At 37.8% G+C, this 25,170-nt stretch overlaps 1 protein-coding gene across 1 annotated transcript in view; it reads left to right on the top strand.

The window, feature by feature from the left end:
• The window catches only part of CFAP47 (cilia and flagella associated protein 47), a 380,737-nt gene that overhangs the window by 118,003 nt on the left and 237,564 nt on the right, over positions 1-25,170 (top strand). Inside the window, exons 30-33 of the mRNA XM_062183128.1 lie at positions 5,116-5,334; positions 12,540-12,621; positions 15,606-15,734; positions 22,874-23,066. Of these exons, the coding sequence (XP_062039112.1) occupies positions 5,116-5,334; positions 12,540-12,621; positions 15,606-15,734; positions 22,874-23,066 (623 nt within the window). The remainder of the gene's footprint in view (positions 1-5,115; positions 5,335-12,539; positions 12,622-15,605; positions 15,735-22,873; positions 23,067-25,170) is intronic.

The raw sequence follows: 25,170 nt of genomic DNA, 5'->3' as shown, positions 1-25,170 counted from the left end.
TTTGTGATTTATTGAAACTTTTAATCCTATGAAATTCCTTTCTCTATATTTAGTAATGTTTTCTTCCTTAAATACTACTTTATATTATATGAAGTTAGATACATTCTTTTCTTTCTGTTTAATACTTACATAGTATTTTTGTTTCTTTTACATGAATCCATTTCCTTTATTTTTGGTTGTGTCTGCTTTCATACCTTATTGTTAGCATAGTTGATTCTTATTCTTTCAACATATGAATTTGTGCTCTATACAAATCTCATAAAATTATGTTAAATTGGATTTAAATTTCCAATGTTTTAAAATTCCTTATTTTTATACCTATTACTTGTTCCTTTCCCTTTCTTCCTTCTCTTGGATTGATGAAATATTTCCTTTATTATATTCTGATTCATCTTCTAGTAGAAGTTATAGGCAATTTTCTTATTTTAATTTTCTTATTATTTTAATGATTGCTGTAGACATCACAGCATACATACATTTTCAACTCATTATAGTCTTGTGGTAATTAATAATTTTGCCCTATTCTCTGATACTGCAAGGCCCTTTATCTTTATATTCTTCCTCCCAGAAAGGCGCCACTACTGTTATATAATGTAATTATACATATCAAGACAAATACACATATATGTCATAAATGTGTAAGTATATAAATATTGATATATTTAACCACGTTGTTATTCTTCATTCTTTCTGCATGTTTAATCTTCCATGTAGGATGCTTCTTTTCCTCTCTTTTTTTTTCATTTATTAAACTTTTATTTAATGAATACAAATTTCCAAAGTACAGCTTATGGGTTACAATGGCTTCCCCCCTCCCATAACTTCCCTCCCACCCGCAACCCTCCCCTTTCCCGCTCCCTCTCCCCTTCCATTCACATCAAGATTCATTTTCAGTTCTCTTTATATACAGAAGATCAGTTTAGTATATATTAGGTAACGATTTCAACAGTTTGCCCCATATAGCAACACGAAGTGAAAAAACTACTGTTGGAATACTAGTTATAGCATTAAATAAGAGTGTACAGCACATTAAAGACAGAGATCCTACATAACATTTTTTAAAAATTCATTAATTTTCTATGCCATTTCCAATTTAACACCAGGTTGTTTTTTTTTCATTTCCAATTATCTTTATATACAGAAGATCAATTCAGTATATAATTAGTAAAGACCTCATCAGTTTGTACCCACACAGAAACACAAAGTATAAAAATACTGTTTCAGTACTAGTTATAGCATCACTTCACATTAGACAACACATTAAGGACAGATCCCACATGGGGTGTAAGTACACAGTGACTCCTGTTGCTTACTTAACAATTTGACACTCCTGTTCATGGCATCAGTAATCTCCCTAGGCTCTAGTCATGAGTTGTCAGGGCTATGGAAGCCTTTAGAGGTCGCTGACTTTGATCTTATCTTAAGACTTCAAAAAGGCCAACCAGAGGCCGGCACCGTGGCTCACTAGGCTAATCCTCTGCCTGCGGCCCCAGCACCCCAGGTTCTAGTCCCATTTGGGGCGCTGGATTCTGTCCCGGTTGCTCCTCTTCCAGGCCAGCTCTCTGCTGTGGCCCAGGAAGGCAGTGGAGGATGGCCCAAGTGCTTGGGCCCTGCACCCGCATGGGAGACCAGGAGGAAGCACCTGGCTCCTGGCTTCTGATAGGCGCAGTGCGCTGGCCGTATCGGCCATTTGGGGGATGAACCAACGGAAAAGGAAGACCTTTCTCTCTGTCTCTCTCTCTCACTGTCTAACTCTGCCTGTCAAAAAAAAAAAAAAAAAAAGCCAACCAGATAGACCTCCCTTGCCTCCTGCAAAGCACCAAGAGCTGGCATCTGGGATCTGTTTTGAAGACCTGAGCAATTTCTTGCACCAGACGCTGGAAGGGAAGTTTGCAAATCAGAAGCTCAGTGGACTTCTGAGAACATCTAAATTCAGAGTGCCACAGTTCCAGGCCTGTGACGGGGAAGATTCTTCACCCCACCAGTAGAGGGCGCACTCTTGCGAGCAGCTTTTGTAGCCAGTTGCTTCCGGGGTGCTTTACCACTAATCAATTTGCAGGCAGTCTGCTTTGTACAAGCCATGGCATAAACATCTCCTTACTTACCCTGCTTCTCCTCCGGCTGGAGCTTGGCGAATGAGAGGTGGCACTGGCGTTAGGGAGCAACGGCCTAGACTTTTAAATCATAGTTGGGTAACAAATTTCTATGTTTTATTTCTGAAAAATATGTGTATTTTACACACTTATTCTAGTTGTGTTTGTTTTTTAAAAATAGGATTCAGGTTGATAGTTATTTTCTTTCAGCATTTTGAAGATATGGCATATTTATTTTTTATTTCTTTCAAGAAATAATTTGAAATTTTTTTTTTTGACAGGCAGAGTGGACAGTGAGAGAGAGACAGAGAGAAAGGTCTTCCATTTGCCGTTGGTTCACCCTCCAATGGCCGCCGCGGTAGTGCGCTGCGGCCGGCGCACCGCGCTGTTCCGATGGCAGGAGCCAGGTGCTTCTCCTGGTCTCCCATGGGGTGCAGGGCCCAAGCACTTGGGCCATCCTCCACTGCACTCCCTGGCCACAGCAGAGAGCTGGCCTGGAAGAGGGGCAACCGGGACAGGATCGGTGCCCCTACCGGGACTAGAACCCGGTGTGCCGGCGCCGCAAGGCGGAGGATTAGCCTAGTGAGCCGCGGCGCCGGCCTAATTTGAAATTTTAAGTGTGACTGTTTTGGGGAGATTATCTTTTTTGAAGTACTTTTTTTTAAAAAAAAAACAATAAAAGATTTATTTATTTATTTGAACGGCAGAGTTACGCAGAGGCGGAGAGAGAGAGTGAGCAAGCGAGAAAGAGAGGTCTTCCATCCACTGGTTCACTTCCCAAATGGCCGCAACAGTTGGAGCTGTGCAGATCCGAAGCCAGGAGCCCGGAGCTTCTTCTGGGTCTCCCACGTGGGTGCAGGGGCCCAGGGACTTGAGCCATCTTCTACTGCTTTCCCAGGCCATAGCAGAGAGCTGGATTGGAAGTGGAGCAGCCACTCGAATATGGGATGCTGGTAGTGCAGGCAATGGCTTTATCCACTATGCTACAGTGCTGGCCCCTTTTTAAAATTACTTTTAAGAACTTCTCTTTCAACAGCTTCACTACGACATGTCCAGAAAATTTTTTTTGTTGTGATTTTTATTAAAATTCATAGTGGTTCTTTCATCTGTGGTTTTATTTTTTATTATGTATGGAGAGTTCTCAGCCAATATTCCCACAAATTATGTGACTGGCCCATTTTTTCTGTTTTTTCCTCTGTTTTCTCTATTTTCCATCCTTTAGCCTCTTTATGTTGCTATATGGATATTTTCCTATGATCTGTGTTTCAGTTCATTAATTCTCTCTTCACTTGATTTACTCTGCTGTTAAACTCTCTTTTCAATTTTATTTATTGCATTTTTATTTTAAAGTTTTCATTTAGTTAATTTTTGTATTTGTAGTTTAATGATAAAATTCTCAATCTTGAACCTAGTACATATAGTTTAAAATATGTCTTAAAAGGGAGCAGGAGTAAGGGTAAATGGAGAGGGAAGGGGCGTGGGGGAGGAAGGAAATACTATTATACTCTTAGAATTGTATCTACAAACTATATTGAAACTGTTAAAAACTGACTAAAAACTTTTTAAAATTCTAAAAAATAAATGTATAATGACAACTGTGATAAAGAAGCTCCTTTGGATGGCAACTTTGATTTTGGTCAGTCTCAACCTTATTTAATTATCTGCTCAGTAAGTGAATGTATTCTCATAATTAAAAAAAGAAAAGAAGGCAATTGCCTCTCTTGTACTTCTGCTAATGTGACCTGGAGCAACATTAGCTTTGATGAAACTGCATAGTGAGACTAGTTTTGATAACCGTGCTTATAGACATCATCTCCATTCTGTTTATCTTCAAGCTTTGGCTTCAAACAGAACTTTTTGTGTGTATCCTATATGTTTTAAGTTATAAAATCTTGCCAGTTGTTTTAGCTTTTAAAAAAAAGTGTGCCTATAAATTATCATATTTGGGTATCTATGCATGTCTTTTGTTTATTCTGTACTGTTTCATTTCATGTACATTAATCTTGGCCCATGATAGTATTAATTTTTCTCATAAAATATTTACTTCTTTGTTGGTAATTTCAAGATACACTAGCTCTATTATACACCATACTTGTGAGGAACCTGAGGAACAGAAAGATCAACTAACTTCCAAAGGGTCATGCAGTATGGCAGAGCCAGGTTTTCATCAATGGTAGCTTCACCTTTACTCAATACTATGTACTGCCTCCTGTATTATGAATACAGACTTTCTATCCGTAAAACTGGAGACGTGCTGTACAAAAATGGCCCCTTGGATAATTTTTATTTGTCATTCTAGGCTAGTGATAAATTTAATACTCTGATGACTTACAAACAATTAGTATAGCATGATAAAAAATTTGATAAATTTTGGACAGCAAACATAGAAATATTTACTCCATTCAAAAAATTGCATGTATAATAAGTTGGTACAATAGACCATGGGACTAAAGGTCCTAGTGTCTTATTTTAAGAAAATTGGAAGGTATGAGAAAAATACATCTCTGGACTTTACCTTTAAAATAAGAATTTCTGCTCATTAAGCCAACATGCAGGATGTGTCCTGAGCATTAAGATAACAATGTTGAGAAGCTATTTAAATTTACTTTTGTATATAGATGTGTGGTGAGTATTTGAAATCTATGTTGGAAACTATAGTTATTATCTGCAATTTATGGCATACACAATGGAGCTCAATGAGTTTAGATAATTTGCCATACTCACAACTAGTAGGTTGTAGGTCTAAGATTCATTTTCTGTTCTCCTTCTCCAAATCAAATCTATTCTCAATCCAATTCTTCAGACTTAGAAATTCTGACATTAGATAATGATAGGTGTTTGAGTGAGGTACTAGAAATATCTGAGAATATTTATAAACCTAATATGAACTAGTACATGGTACCTGAATCATGTACATTTCTGACTTACTTAATTTTAATGTAATTTTATTTACTCATTGAACTGTTTTTTTCGAAGCATATCATTTTGAGACTGGTTTTAATATAATGTCTTTTTCCCATAGGGATGTGCAAAAAATACAATATTACTCACCTTCATCACCCAAAAAATTTACCAGACAAAATGACTTTTCCAAATATAATAAGACTATTTATGATGTGATGCTTCACCTGAGTGGACAAATGCCACCTGAAGTCAATTCAAATCAGTCTTTACCTAGCGATATCACTGGAAGGGTGATTCAGCTTCATCTACAACATTCCTCACTTCTCAACTTGCTCAAGTAAGAACATGAATGTGCCCATTTAAGCATGTAATTGCGGCTTGGATATGAACTCATTTTGAAAATCTCAGTGTAAGGCAAATATTTCTCATGAACCCACTGAAGGAAAAAGGATAAAAACAAAGTTATTCATCAAAATATTATTAGTACAATTTCAAGTTATGCCCACTGAGAACTTTCAGTCTGCATAAAGCCTTGATACATATGATAGGAAAATAATTAGCATCAGAATGTCTGTGTTCCTCTGCAAAGATTAAACAGCAAATGGCCATAAAGAGAAAAGCATTATTCAATGACAGATTGAGGGGATGACTGGTGAACTTATGCTGCTGCTTTTGCCTACACTTGCAGCATCCTTGCCCACTAAACTCTCCAGAGCTATAGGCAGTGTACTTACTCCATCTTCCATGCTCTTATGCCACTGAAATCGCACGTATTACACGTAATTATTTGTGTAAAAAGATAAAATTATCTCGAAGCGTATTAATGTGCTTTTCATTTTTGCTTCTTTGTAGAATATGCTCCTCAGGTGGCCAGAGATACTTATTTGCCTTAGCAGGAGTAGGAATGGAGGGCAAGAGGAGCACCCTTAGATCAGGAATGCAAATGAATGATTTACATTCAATGCTTTATTTCCAAATTAGAATTTTGGAGTCCATAGAAATATTATGTATGAAAATTTGTGCATGGTACTGGACAAAATATTTTCTCTCTTTTCTTAGGCTCTCACTATCATAGTAATAGCAGAACTATATTGGTTTCCTGTGGCTTGGAAGGGAGCTAGAAGTTTCTAAGTTACAAAAAGGAGACTGAGTAAAGATTCAAGCGGTCTGTCAGGGAGGTTGCTATGTTAGAACGTTAGAGAGACCCCACTAAAGAGAAGAAAGTATGGTAAATGGTTAGACCTGAAGCCTCCATATGAATGATAAATATATGGAGACTGAGAAGTGGCTGAGTTATGGGAGACTTCATGATTCATGATGGCGCTAAGAGAATTGATACAAGATCCCCATGTCGGATATCAGCAGCATATTTTCAGATAAGGGACATCATCAAAGAGAACAGGACCTGGAAAAGTATCAGAGACCTGCATGTACAGGTACAAGTGTCCATCTCTCCTGTCTTATATAAGCCCAAATGCTTGGCTGATCCAGGTTCTAAGAGGCTTTATACAATTTGTGGGCTATTCTTTATAAGATAATAACAAATTAAAATGACAAAATAGACACATGACTTTAGGAGGTAATTATGAAAGTTAGAAGCCTAAAGTTGGATATTTACTGGACAATTTATCTCTTTTTTGATGCTGTCTTGCATTGGAGGAGTTGAGGTGCTCAAATTTTGAGAGTTTATCATAAAGAACAGAAGTGTACAAAGATCATTCCAGTTAGCAGACACAAAGATACATGAAGATGCAAATTTGTATTTTCTTTCCATCTTTCTATATTCCAACTATGTGGGAAAATGAGAAAGATTATGTCAGTTAAGGAATATACTGCAACTGTATGGAATTATGTAAATCATTTTAAACTCCACTGATTTCTCCTTGAACCTGTAAACCCCACAAATTAGTAAGCATCTTGTGAGCAGGAACCACATTTCATTTATGTGACTTTTTTTTTATAGGCAGAGTGGACAGTGAGAGAGAGACAGAGAGAAAGGTCTTCCTTTACCATTGGTTCACCCTCCAAGGGCCGCTGGCCAGCGTGCTGCAGCCAGCGCACCGCGCTGATCCGAAGCCAGGAGCCAGGTGCTTCTCCTGGTCTCCCATGGGGTGCAGGGCCCAAGAACTTGGGCCATCCTCCACTGCACTCCCAGGCCATAACAGAGAGCTGGCCTGGAAGAGGGGCAACGGCAACCGGGACAGAATCCGGTGACCCTACCGGGACTAGAACCCAGTGTGCCGGCGCCACAAGGCGGAGGATTAGCCTATTGAGCCACGGCACCGGCCCCATTTATGTGACATTCTAATATCCAGGGTTACTGATAACACAGAATGAGGTCTATATCCATCAAATACTTATTTCTTAACACTTGATTTCACAGAGTTTTGCTTTTTGAGTATATTTGATATAAGAAATAAAACTTAAGTATAAAAATTAAGAGGAAATGAAGAACAGGTGAAGGATTTGCATTCTAGAAGGGAATGTGTAAATCAATGATAAATGGTCAAGTTGGTGAAAGATGGAGTGTGTGCTATGAATTTTAAGCATTAAACTTTATTTATAACACTAAATTATGACCCATTAAAAAGAACTTTAAGGGCCGGCACTGTGTTGTAGAGGGTTGGGCCACTGACTGTGGCACTGGCATCCTGTGTGGGCATGATTCAAGTTCCAACTGCTCTGCTTCCTTTCTGGCTCCCTGCTGATTTGCCTTGGAAGGCAGCAGGAGATGGCCCAGGTACTTGGGCCTGTGCATCCAAGAAGGGGAGACGCAGGGGAAGCTCCTGGTTCTTGGCTTCAGCCTAGCCCAGCCCTGGCTATTGTGGGCATTTGGGGAATGAACTAACTGATGGTAGATCTCTCTCTCTCTCTCTCTCTCTCTCTGTAAAAAGACAACAAATAGAAAACTTCAATAATTAAAATATTTATTTGATTTTACATATATTAGTTTGCTAAGGCAGATTGCTTGGCATAAAAGAAGGGGTATTTGTTTTCTCACAGTTCTGAAAGCTGAGAAGTCCAAGATCAAGATATTAGGAGGGATGGTTTCTTCTGAGGTCACTCTCCTTGGCTGGAAGACGACTTTTGTGTTCTGAATCATCCCATGGGCTTTCCTCTGTTTGCATATGCCCCTGGTGTATTTCTGTGTGTTCAGATTTCACCTTATTATGAAGATACCAACCGAATGGTATTAGAGTCCAATCTAATGACCTCATTTTACATTTGTTACCTCTTTAAAGACCCTAACTCAGAATCACATTCTGAGATATTGGAATTTAGGATTTTCATGAATTTCAGATCATAAAAGTACCATATATGTTATATTATGAAAATATTATAGAACTGGATGTTATATTTTTAAAATTTTTCTTACCGACTTTTTAAATAATATCCTTAATGTTTCTTGCTATTTGTTGCTGTTAAGGACTGAATTGTGCACCAATCCAAATTTGTATACTGATACCCTTACCCCAAATTGACTATATTTGGAGATAAAGCCTTTACAGAGACTATGCAGGTTAAATGAGATCATAAGTATGGGATTCTAATATGATATAGCTGGTGTCTTTATAAGAAGAGGAAGAGAGACCCAAGTTGTGGCAAAGTGGGTTAAGCTAGCAGCTGTGACACTGATATCCCATATTGTGGTACTGGTTGAGTCCTGCCTGCTCTGATTCCGATCCATCTCCCTGCTAATGCACCTGGGAGAACAGCAGAAGATGGCCCAAGTCCTTGGGTCCCTGCCACCCACGTGGGAGACCCAGATGGATTTCTGGGCTCCTGGCTTTGGCATTTCCCTGCCCCAGCTGTCGCAGTCATTTGAGGATTCAACCAATGGGTAGAAGATTCTCTCTCTCTCTCTCTCTCTCTCTCTCTCTCTCTCTCTCTCCCACACACACACACACACACACACACACCATTTCTCTTTCTGTGAGTACAGAGAAAATGTTGTATGCTAACACAGTGTGAAGGTAGTAATCTGCAAGGAAATAAATTTGTTTAAGCTACTCAGCCTGTGATATCCTGTTATGGTCTCTGATACTTTTTGATGTAATTTCACTATTTGTAAACAATAATCACTATTGTGGTGTAATTTTAATTTAAAAGAACTTTTATTTATTTACAATTTGCATAGTGTAAAACTACAACAGAAGCAGAATATAAACATCTTGTTCCCTACATTGTAACTATATACATCACAAGAATATAAAACTCTTATTTTGAGTTGTATATTTTAAAATTTCTACTGAAATTAAATGCATACATAAAAAGCAACTCACATACCTTTATAAGTAAATTTAATCACACTGTGTTTTTCATTTCTTTTTTCCTTAAAAACTCCCCACTCTTCTTTCTTGTGCATTACCACCATGGGAACTTAATGGAGTTGCATCTAAGAATAAAACTATTTAAAAACAGCAATCTAGGAAGCTATTCTAGATGGGTACACTGGGCTGCAGTAAAAGAGTATGACTTTTGAATCAAGTAACTGTATGTCCCAGCTCTTTTGTATTTCTATGACCTTGTACAAGTTAGTTAGCTCCAAGTTCAATATCTGGAAAACTGAGTATACTTCCCAAATTTACCTGGCTGATAAAAACATTACAAATAATATAATGCACATTTCATGGCATATAGTAGATTATTGTTGTTAATTTAAATACAATGAATTATGATTTATGCTTCAGTATGCTATTTCCTTAAGTTACCCCAATATGGTAATCATTAGTGACATATTGAAAAACTAATTCTTGTGATACCACTGTCATTATAATGAATCTTTGAAAATTTGTTCTTCTATTAGAAATGAATGTCTTGTTGATATAAAAAAAGTCAGAGAATCAGTATTTATCAGCTGTGCTCCTATATGTATTAGATGGAGTGAGAACTTTATTTAAATTATTATGTTTGAGTAGCTGGCCAGTTAACTCAGTTGGTTAGAGCATAGCGGTAATAAATTATTATGTTTGAAATATAAAGAGTATATATATTTTTATAATTTTATCACATTCTGCTGTGGTCTTTAATGATTGACTTAATAAGCCACACTCTCCAGTTTAGTAAGGCAAAAGTGTGAATACATTTATTTGAGAAAGTTAGTTGTGCTCTTAAAATCTAATAGAATTTTAACTGTGAGTGAAAGGAGGTTTGAATAATTAAGTACATATTTATTGTATATATATTACTGAAATCAAACAAATTTGTGATAGCACCATTAAACCTTATGGTGCTTGTAGACATTGTGTGATTTTTCTGTCATTCTAGTTGGCACAGCTCCCAGTAGTGTTGACATTAACATGGGTCATTTCTGTTTTGGCATTTTATGGTGTGAAGATGCAGGTATGGAAGAATGATTTTTGCATTAAAATCAAGCCATTCAGATTTACTTTCTCTTTATCAACAAATACATGAATGTAAGGATATGTTCACCGTGATAAAATTACCTAACATTTAGAAAGTAGAAGTATGGTTAATAAAATTGGGTCATTAATTCAATATATGTGCATATTTTATCACAGAAATAAATGTATTAAAATTTAAAATAGTCATAAATGTTATTAGCTCCCTACTTAAGCTTGATAATACACTGAGTGAGGATTTTGTACAAGTGAAATATCTAGTTTGTGTAATAACTGAGAAAAATGTTTAGAGATCCAGTTGGAATATTTTAAAAATAATTTTTGGAGGTTTAGGATTTAATAACTCATTCCATCTAATTCTGTTTTGACAGTGTAAATTTGGAAAAAATATTCAAATAAGAAATATAGTATGCAAAAGTGTTAACCAGCTCAATTCTTAAAGTCAATGTTCTAAAGCTATGCAGCTGACAAAATCCATTGAAAGACATAAATGGCAATGCTATCCCATGGAGTGATGAAGTTAGGCCTTGAGATAGATTCAGTGTGGAAAAAAACAAATCTTGACAACAGCATCAGCCTTTAAAATGCAAACATAGGAATGAGCATTTGGCATAAAGGTTAAGTCCCTACCTGGAAAGCCCACATGTTATATTCAAATCCCTGGTTCGAGTTTCAACTACTCTGCTTCGGAACCAGCTTCCTGTTGAAGCATACTCTGGGAGGAAGGTTATGAATCAAGTAGTTGAGTTTGCCACCCACATCAGAGATCCAGATTGGGTTCCAGACTCCTGGTTTAGGCTTGGCCCAAGCCCAGCTGTTGTGTGTATTTGGAGAGTAAATCAACAAATGATCGATCTCTCTCTGCCAACTTGTAAAGCCCTGGCTGTTACAGGCAATTTGACAAGTGAACAAATGAACAGCAGGTGGCAGATTTCTCTCTCATTTTCTTTCTGTCTGCCATGTGAATGATTTTTAAAATGCATTGAGCAATATAAATACATATGTTCTACTTCTGATATACTATCACATTTAACAGAGTTCACAACTTTTAGATATACTCTTTCAAAAATGTAAGTGATAAATTACTTTATATTTGTGAATGTGCATATTCAAGCATATGTGATGACATTCAATAAATATTGGATGAGTAGATCTATTGGATATTTTATTATATTCAAACTTTTGTATACTTTTTGAAATTTTATAATTTTTAAAGACTTATTTATGTATTTGAAAGGCAGAATTATAGTGAGAAAGGGAGAGACAGAGACAAAGATCTTCCATCCAATGGTTCATTCCCCACAATGGTTGCAACAGCTAGGACCACGCTGAAACCAGAAGCCAGAAGTTCTACCTGGGTCTCCCACATGGGTTACAGGGACGCAAGTACTTGGGACCATCCTCTGCTACTTTCCCAAGTACATTAGAAGGGAGCTGGATTGGGAGTGGAGGAGCCAGAATTTGAACTGATGCTCATATGGGCTCCCAGTGTTGCAGGCAGTGGCTTAACTCCCTGCACCACAACCGTGGCCCTAAAAATTTTATAATATTATAATAACAATATAATGGTTACTGCATTGACTACAAGACCACATCATATTAGTTATCTATATTCTATTTGCATATAAAGATAGTTAAGGATGATCAAAGGCACTCACTAAATTTTTTTCTCATTATTTCCATTCTCTAAATAATAGTATATTCAAATTTCATTATTAAGAGTTCTACAAACTAATTATATAAATCAACTTTGTAAATTAACACTCAATAAATATAACCTTACCAAGATAATTTTTTAAGATTTATTTATCTATCTGAAAGTCAGTTACAGAGAGAGAGGGAGAGATCTTCCATCTGCTGGTTCACTGCCCAAATGGCTACAATGGCCAGGGTTGAGCCAGACTGAAATCATGAGCCAGCAGTCTCATCGAGGTCTCCCAGGTGGGTGGCAGGGGCCTGAGTACTTGGGCCATCTTTTGCTGCTTTTCCCAGACCATTAGTAGGGAGCTGGATCAAAAATAGAGCAGCCATATGGTGTCCATATGGGATGCCAATGTCTCAGGCAGCAGCTTTACCCACTATGCCACAATGCCAGCCCTTCAATAAGATAGCTTAATTGAAGATCAATGTAAATGAGTAGTATGCTATCATAATTTAGTTTTTTCTCTTTTAATTTTAGAGACCAAGGAGGATGTATTTCTCATATACTGCCAGAATTTCTGCTTGAACCAGAAGATTATAAGAGATGGATTAAAATAAAAGTAAGATAATATAATTCATGAAGCAGTCTACACAGTTAATTCATTTTTAATGTTCGATGTTTGTTAGAATGCTAAATTTTATTGTTTTTTTTTAAAATATCAGATATAAAAAGTGTATATGTCTATTGTATACTATGTGATGTTTACACGTATATACATTGTTTAATATCCAATCAGGGTAAGCATATTTATCTCTTCAAACATTAGGTATTTTTATAATGAAAACATTGAAAATCTTAGCTTTCAATTTGTTTCTTTAAAGAGAAATATAGGTATTGTTGCCATTATCTATACTCACTCTACTGTGAGAAGATTCCATTTTATTTTTTTAATTTTCATTTTCATTTTTAAATTTATTTGACAGGTAGAGTTATAGACAGTGAGAGACAGAGACAGAGAGAAAGGTCTTCCTTTTCCACTAGTTCACCCCCCAAATGGCCACTATGGCTGGCGTATTGCGGCCGGCGCGCTGCACTGATCCGAAACTGGGAGCCAGGTGCTTCCTCCTGGTCTCCCATGCAGGTGCAGGGCCCAAGCACTTGGGCCATCCTCCACTGCCTTCCCAGGCCACAGCAGAGAGCTGGACTGGAAGAAGAGCAACCGGGAGTAGAACCTGGCGCCCATATGGGATGCTGGTGCCACAGGTGGAGGATTAACCAAGTGAGCCACAGTGCCGGCCTAAAGATTCCATTTTTGATTGCTTGATTTTTCCCTGTGCTTTTGTGCATTTGTTTAAAAATTCCTTTGGAGTTCTTTTTTTTTTATTAAACTTTTATTTAATGAATATAAATTTCCAAAGTACAGCTTATGGGTTACAATGGCTTCCCCCTCCCAAAACTTCCCTCCCACCCACAACCCTCCCCTTTCCCGCTCCCTCTCCCCTTCCAATCACATCATGATTCATTTTCTATTCTCTTTATATACAGAAGATCAGTTTAGTATATATTAGGTAATGATTTCAACAGTTTGCCCCCATATAGCAACACAAAGTGAAAAAAAAAATACTGTTGGAATACTGTCGGAGGCCACCCGACAAACCACATGGAGACACGCAGCACTCAGTCAATTCATCACCACGTTTATTGCCTCACCGCGTTCCAAGCCAAAGTAGGGGGCCCGGCGATGAGGGACTAGAGGCAGTCTCCCTAAGGAAACCCTTCAGTCTCCAGCCCCGAGCACACAGAAAGACAAGGTTATATACCCCAGACCCCATACAGATAACATTCATTGTGTGCAATCATGCATAGCACAGGAATAGAGCAAGTTTACAAAGTAGCAATGATCAGGGTACAAGCTCTGCAGATAGTGCAAAGAACATCATAAACCTTCATCAGAAGTCACATCCTGCCTGCAGGAATGTGGGATGAAAAGTCTTGGAAACAGGATTAGATAAGGGATAGCCTCAGCCTGCTGCATCTCATGTCGGGCCAGGGCCACTGGCCCCGACAGAATACTAGTTATAGCATTAAATAAGAGTGTACAGCACATTAAAGGCAGAGATCCTACATAATATTTTTTAAAAATTAATTAATTTTCTATGCCGTTTCCAATTTAACACCAATTTTTTTTTCATTTCCAATTATCTTTATATACAGAAGATCGATTCAGTATATAATTAGTAAAGATCTCATCAGTTTGTACCCACGCAGAAACACAAAGTGTAAAAATACTGTTTCAGTACTAGTTATAGCATCACTGCACATTAGACAACACATTAAGGACAGATCCCACATGGGATGTAAGTACACAGTGACTCCTGTTGCTGACTTAACAATTTGACACTCCTGTTCATGGCGTCAGTAATCTCCCTAGGCTCTAGTCATGAGTTGCCAGGGCTATGGAAGCCTTTAGGGTTCGCTGACTTTGATCTTATTCCGATAGGGTCTCAGTCAAAGTGGAAGTTCTCTCCTCCCTTCAGAGAAAGGTACCTCCTTCTTTGATGGCCCCGTTCTTTCCACTGGGATCTCACTCACAGAGATCTTTCATTTAGGTCTTCTTCTTTTTCTTCTCTGGCTCGTCTCCCGCCGCTCGGCTCGTCTCAGTTGGTTTTCCACGCGGTGGGCTCCCTGTAAGTCCTCTGTTTCACATCCACTAGATCCGGAAGCGTTTCCTCTGCAGTTTTTTTCTTGAGTCTTTTCCTGAGGCTACAGTAATTCCACTTTTATGAAACTTTATTTTCCCAAACTAAGGCGCATGTCCTCACTATCCGCCATCTTGGCTCCGCCCCCCTCCTTTGGAGTTCTTATGCAAAAATTATTGCATAGCTTTCTAAAATATGTAAGCATTTCCTTCTTTGGAGGAGATCTACAATTGAAGAATGATGTGAGCTTTGGTAATTTTTATTCTTATCATAAATTTTTAAAATATATATGTGTTCCAAAGAAAATACTGATTAAATTTTGCCATTACTTGCCACTTTTCTTCCTCAGTTTTAGAGGGGAATAGAGAAAAACTAAGGCATAAATACATAAATTTCTCATAATATACACTGCGTTTTGAGGAAATCTATGGAGAAGAATTGTTTTTAAAGAGCCTGATGGCTTTTAGGCAATAGTTTTGTGGTGCTGACACAGCAATCACCCTATCACTTGAGTAGAAAGCCAGGTGCCTGTTCTGTGGCACTATGCTGAGTTTCTGTGGCCTAATGCAAAAGCTGGGACTCTCCCTGGACTCAGGTTTCATATGACCTTTTCAAGTCACCCAGCCAGCTCTACTACAGAATGAGCTGATATGTAGATGTACTCAGTGAATAATTCTATGACACAAATAAGGGACTTGTGCTCCAGAAAGTTACTTATGTTGGTAGTTTCTATCATTGGCATATGGGTTATAATAACTCTTGGTGAATGTATGAAAAAAGAAATGTGGACTTTTGGGGGGGAGAGGGCAATGGAAAAAAGAGCCTCCTATGCTAAGCAATCAAAATTTTGGACTTATATTTGCCTTGCATTTTAGTTATTTTTGTAATATTTTGTTTCTTAAAGTCCTCGACTACTAATACCATGCCCACAAATCCCTGTACACCTGAAGAGTGTCCTGTTATTATAGACATGAGTAAGTTTGAAGAATGTAGTAAACGTGCATGGACAGATGTATTTCTTCAAATATACAAGGTAATATTGCTACTCTTTTTGTAAAGAAATTATATTTGACAGTCAAAATGACAGAAAGAGAGGAAAAAGATATATAGAGATTTTTCTATCTATTGGTTCATTCCCCAGATGTCTATAATATCCATAGCTAGGCCAGGCCAAAACCAGGAGCCAAGAGCCCCATTTGTGTCTCCCTTCTGGTAAGCAGGAATGAAAACACTTGACCCATCATCTATGCCTTCTCAGGATGCTTGAGCAAGAAGCTGGATTAGAAGCAAAATAGCTCAGACTTGATCCAGCACTCTGATACGAGATGCAGTTCACTCAAGTGGCAGCATAACCCACTGTACTACAATGTCCATGTGAACATTTCCACTCTTGTTTCCTGTGTTATTTTGTATAGCTCACATGAATAGTGTATTAGTGTATATACAATGCTGCTATAAAAGATTTAAAAACACAGTAGCTTAAAAGGGAATTTTTTACAATTTCTCATGGAACTGTTGAGGAGTGGTTCAGATAGTAGCATATCTCTTCCATCCTCAGTTTTAGGCTTTCATCTGTGAGTTCCATTTCCTAGAACAAATACGAGCAGGTGAAAGAGTAGTAGAGAGCAAGAATATAGCTTTTAAGGATGTATCTTGGAAAATGTATCATTATCATCTCACACTCCATTGGCAGAATTTAGTCACTTTGTCACACCTGGTAGCAAGGAAAGTTGAGAAATAGTTTCTACAATGGATAATTACAGGGATATTACAACATTAAAAAGAAAAATGAAAAAAAATACCTTTGAAAATCATGGTCTCTACCTCTAATACACATTAGACTCTTGCTAGAAAGTTATTCTGGAATGATAGTCACTAGGATTCATATAACCAAAGGTGAGACCAGGTTTTGATGAGACCCTGCAATTTACTTCATGTTGAATTGCATTTATGGGTAGACAAACAGCCAAAAATTATGCCTTCACACCCTCAAAATGAGGAAGTAAATACTATGGCAAAGTAAGCCCAAAAATTAAAAATAAGTGCATATAGAAAGGAATATAGACTGTTCAGATTCTTGAAAAAGGCTTCTAGAAATAATAGCAATTTATACTGAACCCTCATTAATGATAACAAATTTACTAGATAGGGTAGGGCAGGACATAAGTTGGAGAGAGAGAGTAAAATTTATGTGTTAAGAGGTGGTAAGTGGATTTTACTGGAGAGTATGGTAGCAAAACTTTTCAAGACAAAGAACATTCAGTATGGAAAAGTCTAAAGATGAGATAAAACATAGTATATTCTGATGAACAAATATACTGTAACTGGAAATAGGGAATGATGGAAGAAATTAGATGATGGCTCATATTTGTTAAAGAAAATTTGTTCAGTAATACTTGTTAAAGCATGGTAAGACAAACTTTATTCAGGACAATCACAGTAATAGGATTTCGCAGTAGGAGAGAGAGATTGGGCTCAAATCCAAATACAGCATGGGCAAATGGAAATTCCTAGACAAGGAGCAGGGTTGGGGTTAATGGATAGAAAATCACTAAGCGGAGATTCCAGCAATAAGGGGAATTCTGGTTAAAAATTCTTGCTAAAAACAATCCAGGATCCGGATGATAAGGCATCACCCATATAAATATAAAAGGTGATCAGATATTAGTGGTGGCGGGTACTTGATGAATTGACTTAGAGTTGTAATTAAAACTGGATTTTACAAGCGAGTGCATACAGGGACTAGGAGAAATTTTAGGAGCCTGACTACAGTTTGGTCAAGGAAAGAATACTTGTCACTGCATAAGCCAGACTAAAGAATATGTACTTTTTGTATTTTATTTGATCCCCATTACTGAAATATAAGACACAGGTAAAGAACAGGATTTATGCTGGGGGAGCAGAACATGGGACAATGCAAGAAGTCATGATAGATTAACTTTTTTTCCTGTTGTGTTTAAGGTACCCTGCACCCTTGCCAGGATGATAAACGCATTAGGAGAGACAGCTGGGTGACAACATATGTTTGGGCTTCTTCACTGATTTAATGATAAAACCAGAGGAATAGCTAAGACTGTCCAGTTAGATCAGTTGCAGAGCTGTATTTTATATAGTTTGGAGTGTATCCAAATCACAGGTGGCTCTAGGCAATATAGTAAATCAGAATTGGATAGGCAATTACACTTAAGAAAGAAAACAGTGTCGTTTAGATGCATTTCCCAAGCCAAGCAAGAAATAGAAAGTTGTAATCTTTGCATAAGTCTCTTTAAGTTGTAACTGTAGCATTCCTAGCCTAGAACTCATGTGTACCCTCCAGGAATGATTTTCTCCATTCTTCTTGGCTAATAGTTAGATGACAGGATATAGCTTTTTTCACTTAATTTCACTTTGTGTCATGTGGTTATTTCTGCTTGTTAAATTTGTATTTTTTTAAGATTTATTTATTTATTTGAAAGAGTTACGCAGAGAGACAAGGAGAGGCAGAGAGAGAGGTCTTCCATCCGCTGGTTCACTCCCCAATTGACTGCAATGGCCGGAGCTGTGCTGATCCAAAGCCAAGAGCCAGGAGCCTCCCCTAGGTCTCCCACAGGGGCACAGGGGCCCAAGGACCTGGGCCATCCTCCACTGCTTTCCCAGGCCACAGCAGAGAGCTGGATAGGAAGCAGAGCAGCCAGGAGTCAAACCGGCGCCCGTATGGGATGCCGGCACTGCAGGCAGCAGTTTCACCCACTATGCCACAGCACCGGCCACAAATTTGTATGTTTAATCATAGTTATTTTCATGCATTATGTTCCCAAGTCACAAAAACTATCAACAGTTAAATAATGGATCATTGAAGCATTAGAGAGGTAAAAAAGAATAACGGAAAGACTCAAACTCTGGAGCTGTTCAAAATGTAAATACAAAAAGGACTCCCATGTGAACATAAAGGTAGATTCTATATGGTCTAAAGGAAATGTATGTCATGGTTTCACTGAAGAGTCTAGAAAAGGAAAAGAAGATCAGAAATAAATATGATGAAGTTTAACAAATATATTTCTTCGTTCATTCCCAGTGTATTGTCTCTCATAACTTCTTATAATTGTGGTGTTATTCTATCAAATCTTTTGATTTTTTCAAACAAAGAGTAGTGGTATTTCTGATTAAGCGTATTTTCATAAAACTAATCCAAAATCTCTCATAACAGAACAAAATTGGAATTTTTTTCCCTAAAGGAAGGCAAGATGCCAAATCTATAGGGGTATCATTTACAATTGCATTTGTATTACCTAAGTATCCAGTAGAGTGGTGACTGCAGTACTCATTGAGCAATATAGACATATTTCCTCTCCAAATGCTGTTCACCATTTGGATTAATTTTTAGTTTTTAGTATTTTTTTTCAGTATCTTAGCATATGACTCTCACCTCTCTTGCTTTTCATAGCTTTTTTTTTTTTTTTTTTGACAGGCAGAGTTAGACAGTGTGAGAGAGAGACAGAGAGAAAGGTCTTCCTTCCATTGATTCACCTCCCAAGTGGCTGCTACAGCCGGCGCGCTGCACCAATCCAAAGCCAGGAGCCAGGTGCTTCTTCCTGGTCTCCCATACGGGTGCAGGGCCCAAGCACTTGGGCCATCCTCCACTGCCTTCCCGGGCCACAGCAGAGAGCTGGAGTGGAAGAGGAGCAACCGGGACAGAATCCGGCGCCCCAACCAGGTCTAGAACCCAGTGTGCCGGCGCCACGGGTGGAGGATTAGCCAAGTGAGCCACAACGCCGGCCTCATAGCTCTTTTTAACATGGCCACTTACAGTATTTAGTTTTAGTGTTGCTTATATTTTTGTGAGTTAAAAAGTTAGACACCAATATTTATTAAAATTGTGCACTGGGATAAGTAGCTGCTTGTGATGCCTGCATCCCACATCAGAGTGCCAATTGGAGTCCCAATCCACCTCCCTGTAAATATGCTTAGGAAAGCAGCAGAAGATGGCCCAAGTACTTGGGCCCCTGCCATGCATGTGGGGGACCCAGATAGAGCTCCTGGCTCCTGGATTATGCTCTTTGCAGTCCTGGGCATTCTGGCCATTTGGGGAGTGAACCAGCAGATGAAAGTTCTCTTTCTCTGTGTTTCTCCCTCTTTCTCTGTCACTCTAATGTTCAAATAAGTAAAAGAAATCTTTAAAAATAGTCTGAAAAATAAAAACAAATAGGCTCTAACATAAAGTGTGCAAGCACTGATTTATGAATTAAGTGGAAGAAAGTCAACTTACAGATTTTGATATGTCAAGAACTGTAACTCAGAGTATTTCCATATGCAAGAACTATGGTCTTGACTTACATGCTTGCTGTCCTACCTCCATGAAGTTTTTTGAACAAACTTGAGATTTGGATAGGTCAGCTTATTCCTACCTGTGCTCTGCTTTTTATCTTTATTGTAACACAGTAAGAATTCATATTAGAAATAGTATTCTAAAAGCCACTTTACTCAGCCATATTTGAAGCTGCTGACGTCCTTTAGATCCTTCAATAAAATTTTCCTTCATTGGACACAAAAAGACTATGGGGCCACTCAGATCTTTGCTGACTGGTTGCTAATTCCTAATTTCTCTCAAGCCAGTGGTGAAATATATGGAAAATATATTTGGGAATATTATCTTTCCATGATCAATCATATAGGGCCTACTCTGCTTCACCAATAGGTTGGTCTTAGGTTTGTTTGATAATTAAAAGTATAAAATATCATAAACTTCATATAGTAGCATGCTAGCTTAAGAAAGTACACAAGATAAATAACAATATGGAATACACAGCAATAGCCATGAGGAGGCTTATGACTGAAAGCATAGCTTCCAGTATCCCTCTCCCTCCACACTCAAGTCAGATACAGTCACAAGAGATGGAGTCTAGGAGGCGTGAGCCACTTTAATTGAGAGAAGCCTTTGAGATTGGAATTCTTTCAATTTTCCAGTTATGCAGCAACCTCAGAGTGGTGAGTAACCACTCTTACTCAATATATCATCTTGACAATGATGTATAAGTGCTTGGCTCAGTCTACAATCCTAATTTGGATTCTTAATTTTGGTCATCTATTAATTTACCCCTATAAATTTAAGTTAGTATTAAAAAGAGACTCTAAGTGTTAAACTGTCAGGCATCCTTGAGGCTAAAAAATGATCAAAAATTGGCTATTGATTCTTTACTTTTGTCACCATAGGTCTATTTAAGATGATTCCCCAGAACAAATACAATTATCTAAGTGCTCTTGAAAATTCAGGAATGTTTATGGATAAGGAAAAGGTGAAAATTATGTTTTATGTCAGTAGATTAAAATGATATATGATTTTTAAAAGTTGTCAGAAACAATAAGCCAAATATAAAAAGAAAGTGAGTGTGGGAATAGAAGCACATATGAAAACAGCAGGAGAGTTCTCAATATATATAATATACACTATTAGTAGTAATTTTCTCATTGTTTGAGTCTTCAGAATGCCATGATGTGACACAGTAGGCTAGCTACAGATTGTTCTATCATGTGGCCACTCTATCGACTATTATTCACATTTCTTTACCCAGACCTTTAACAAAAATGAAGGACACACAAACCACGTTTTGTGAGGGTCAGAAAGAATTTCCTAAGTGTTACCATTAAAACTAAATTACCCAAATTTCATCAACTCACTGACACAGCTAACAAGGACATCATTCCTCTGTTATCCTCACTGCATTCCTTGAACACATTCTTTGTGTTGTTTGGATGTTAAGCAACAAGTAGTAACACTTCTTGCTGAAGATGTATTTGGATTTTTCTTGTAATGGGATATTGTATTTTGCATATTTTTAGTATTTATTTTATATATTTGAAAGAGTGATGAGAGAGAGATACACAGAGAGAAAGAGTTTTTCTATCTGCTGGTGCACTCCTCAAATGGTTGCAATGGCTGGGGCTGGGCCAGGATGAAGCCAGAAGCATGATCCAGGTTTCCCATGTGGGTACAGGGGCCCAAGAACTGGGCCACCTGCTGCTGCTTTGTTAAGTGCATTAGCAGGAGCTGGATCAGAAGTGAAGCAGCTGGGACTTGAGCCAGCACCCATATGGGATGTCGGCATCACAAGCGGTGGTTTAATACACTGTGCCACAATGCCACCTCCAACTACCAATTCTATGACTGTCTTTGGTAGGAAGATTCTTCTGGGGTCATTGTCGTCTGACACTGCTGGTTTGCATTCTGTGATCTGAGCATGCTCCCATATGCCATAAAAATATCACTCCAGTAGGGAATGGATTACCTGTTCATAATAACTAGGCTTCAGAATGTGGAGGTGATGACGAAAGGAATATTGGCAGGATATCGACAGTACCTCTGCGGCCTATGTCACTCAAATTGTGGTCTCCACACCCGTGCCATTGGAGAATTGTCTATTAAAGTTTTGAAAGGAAACAAAGGTCAGCTTGTATTGTATAGTATAATGTACACCAGTGTGCTGACATTTTATTCACAAAGTCCTGAGATATCTGTAGTGAGATAGCAAATGGTTAGCTGTTTATCTCTTCCAGAACCTGTACTAAATAACTAGTAGAGTGTAGCTTTGAGTAGTTTGTACTGTAGTATCCTATGAAACACAGAATCTTTCACTTAATCTTAACATTACTTGTTTTTTAAATCAAGATACACTGTTGAATGGTGATATAATTTCAATATGCAAAATTTTAACAGGATAAAAATATGTCAAATTATAAAGTTTTATACAATTTATCAATCATAAAGTAAGTCCTCTCCAGTAAGTATCAGTGTTAAAATCAGTTCTGACTCGATAACTTACTGCCTTTAATTATAAAGTTTTATTTTCTGAGTTTCATGAAATGGTAAGGAAATAACAAGGCCTTTCAGATGCTCGTGTTTTGAATGAATTGATAGTCTAAGTGAATCAGCTTCAACTGCAGTTTTTTTGAGCTGGATAATAAGCTTCATCTTAGTCCTATGGACTAAAGGCTATAAAAGAAAATGAGGTGTTGAAATTAATATTAGTGAGGCACATCTTACCTATTCTTTTACTCCACAATGGATACATTTCACCAGAAAATACTGGAACCTTCTTTTATTTATCTACTTGTCATATTTTTTTAATTTATTCTTAAGTTATAATTTACTATTTCTACATTAGAGTCTATAAATATTTCTATCTTTTCCAATTTTAGGTCCTGATTCTTTCCCGAATTGTACCATATTGCAGCAATGATATGCCCCCCAGGCATGTGGAAAATACACCAAAAGTCAATCCTGATTTTACATCCAGCAACATATATTCTGTTTATGAAAGGGTTCTTCTTAGTTGGATGAACACAAATTATGAGGATGCTAGACATATTATATGGAAGAATTGTAAAAAAGGTAAGACGTTATTTTTTCTTTAAATAAATTATTGCAGATTGTAGGGTGTCTATGTAGAAGGAGCCATGGTATCACAATCTGAATCCATGGATCCTACAGCTGACTTTTAGAATTTATTCTGTCATCCACAAGTAGGATGTCCTTTTAACATCTTCAAGATAAGTTTACATGTAAAATGAAAATAATGAAAGATGTTTCTTTATATTGAAGAATAAATAATTAAAATATGTAGAGATACTGTAGAAATGAAAGATCACTGTAACATTGTTTCTGGGACGGTCAACTGGATAAAGTATTAAATTTAGGTAACACTGCTCAACCTTTGTGTATAATTGAATGATATCAGGTGAAATTTAATGAGAAAATATATTTAACCTTATGTGAGTACAAAGAAAAGGTTGGAAGTCACAATATGCAATAACGTTTCATGAACTTTGGGAGGAGGGTAGATCATTACTATATCCAGAGAGAGACCAACCCCAGTATGTTCAGATGGGTACTGTTGATTCTGCTCTTGCAGAGTAAGGCTCTATAAATATCTATCCCAAGAGCCTTAAATTTCTCTTGAAAAGGATTCTAATTACTACTTAGTTATACAGACAGTGTGTATGGTCATTGTTCCTTTAGCATCATTTCAGCTCCCTTCTTTCAAGTACCTCCAAAACTGTTGTGTTCAGAGTATGCTATTTGTATTTTGTAAACAAAGGCAGACCTTTTAGTTCTGTCTTCTTAGTTTGGTGGTATTGTTATTATTTGATACTGAGAGAGAGAGAGAAAGAGAGAGAGAGAAACTTCCCTCCACTGTTCCAGTCCTCCAATCTGAAAGCTGGGAACTCAGTCCAGGTCTCCCACATGGATAGTAGGTACCTGACTACTTGAGCCATCACCTGAAGCCTCCCAAGACCCACATTAGCAATAAGTTGGAGTCAGGATATGGAGCTGGAATTTGAATCTAGGTACTCCCATGTGGGATACATGTTTCCTGATTAGTGCCTTAATCAGTACGCCAAATGTTTACCCCTAGGCTGTGTTTTATTTTAAAATATTTATTGATTTATTCATTTGAAAGGCCGAGTGACAGGAGGAGACTAGGGCTGGGTGGGTGTGGGTGGAGACAGACAGAGATCTTCCATCCACTCATTCATGCCGTAAACGACCACAACAGCTAGATCTGGTGGCAAGTGGAGCAACTGGGATTCAAACCCATACCTCAGCAGTGGCTTAACTCACTGCTGCACAATACCTGCTCTGCAATGTGCATTTCAAATCATTGCATTGATTGTATTGTCCCTTAAATCACACATAAAGTTATTCTTAAATTTTATCAGTACAAAATACTTTGAAAAATATCATGTGGAGTGTTGTCATGTTTTAGTTGAAAATTCCTAGTCATCTGGGTTTGTTAGACTGATTTTATGATAATATACTATAGAAAGGGTCAATATTGCAGCATCTCAGATGAATAAATATTTAGCACTTTCTGTGAAGTACCCAGGGCATCACTAGTTCCAGAGAAAACATCATTTGCAGGCCATACAAAATTATGAACTTAAAAATTACCCTGCTGTCGATCTATTGAATTTTGAGTCCTGCCTATGATTTTCTTGGAAGGACCAGACCATGGGCTGGACAACCCGTGGGCTAGATGTTCCCATCCCTGCAAGTAAACAGTGTATCTCCAATCCCTTCTACATGCTTAACCTACAGGTGAAGGTGAAATTGGAGATGACCCCCTAAAATTTGCACCAAAATGTGGCCCCTTAAAGTTCCCCAGAAGTGCTATCTGGGGTGCCACATATGCTACCGGAATTTGGGGTACCATATGATTTCACCATATGCTTATTACTAAATCCCCACTATTAATAAGCCTGAGAGGGTTCTTGCCTAATATTTAGAGAAGAATTCTAAATAATGGCACAGATAAACGAGGCAGCATGGTACATTTTAAGCTTTTATTTAGTGTGAAAGATGCATAGGAGAGAGAGAGAAAGGTAAATCTGGGTTCATACCGAGCACCAGGAACCAGCCACGTGGAGGAGCACCTTGGCCAGGAAGCCTAGGGCACACACCCTGGAGGCGCAGGGCTACAGCAAGCCCCCTCCTG

The sequence above is a fragment of the Lepus europaeus genome, chromosome X (genome assembly GCF_033115175.1).
Source record: "Lepus europaeus isolate LE1 chromosome X, mLepTim1.pri, whole genome shotgun sequence".
NCBI lineage: Eukaryota > Metazoa > Chordata > Mammalia > Lagomorpha > Leporidae > Lepus > Lepus europaeus.
The sequence above is the reverse complement of the archived record's forward strand: the minus strand, read 5'-3'. Positions and strand labels throughout refer to the sequence as shown.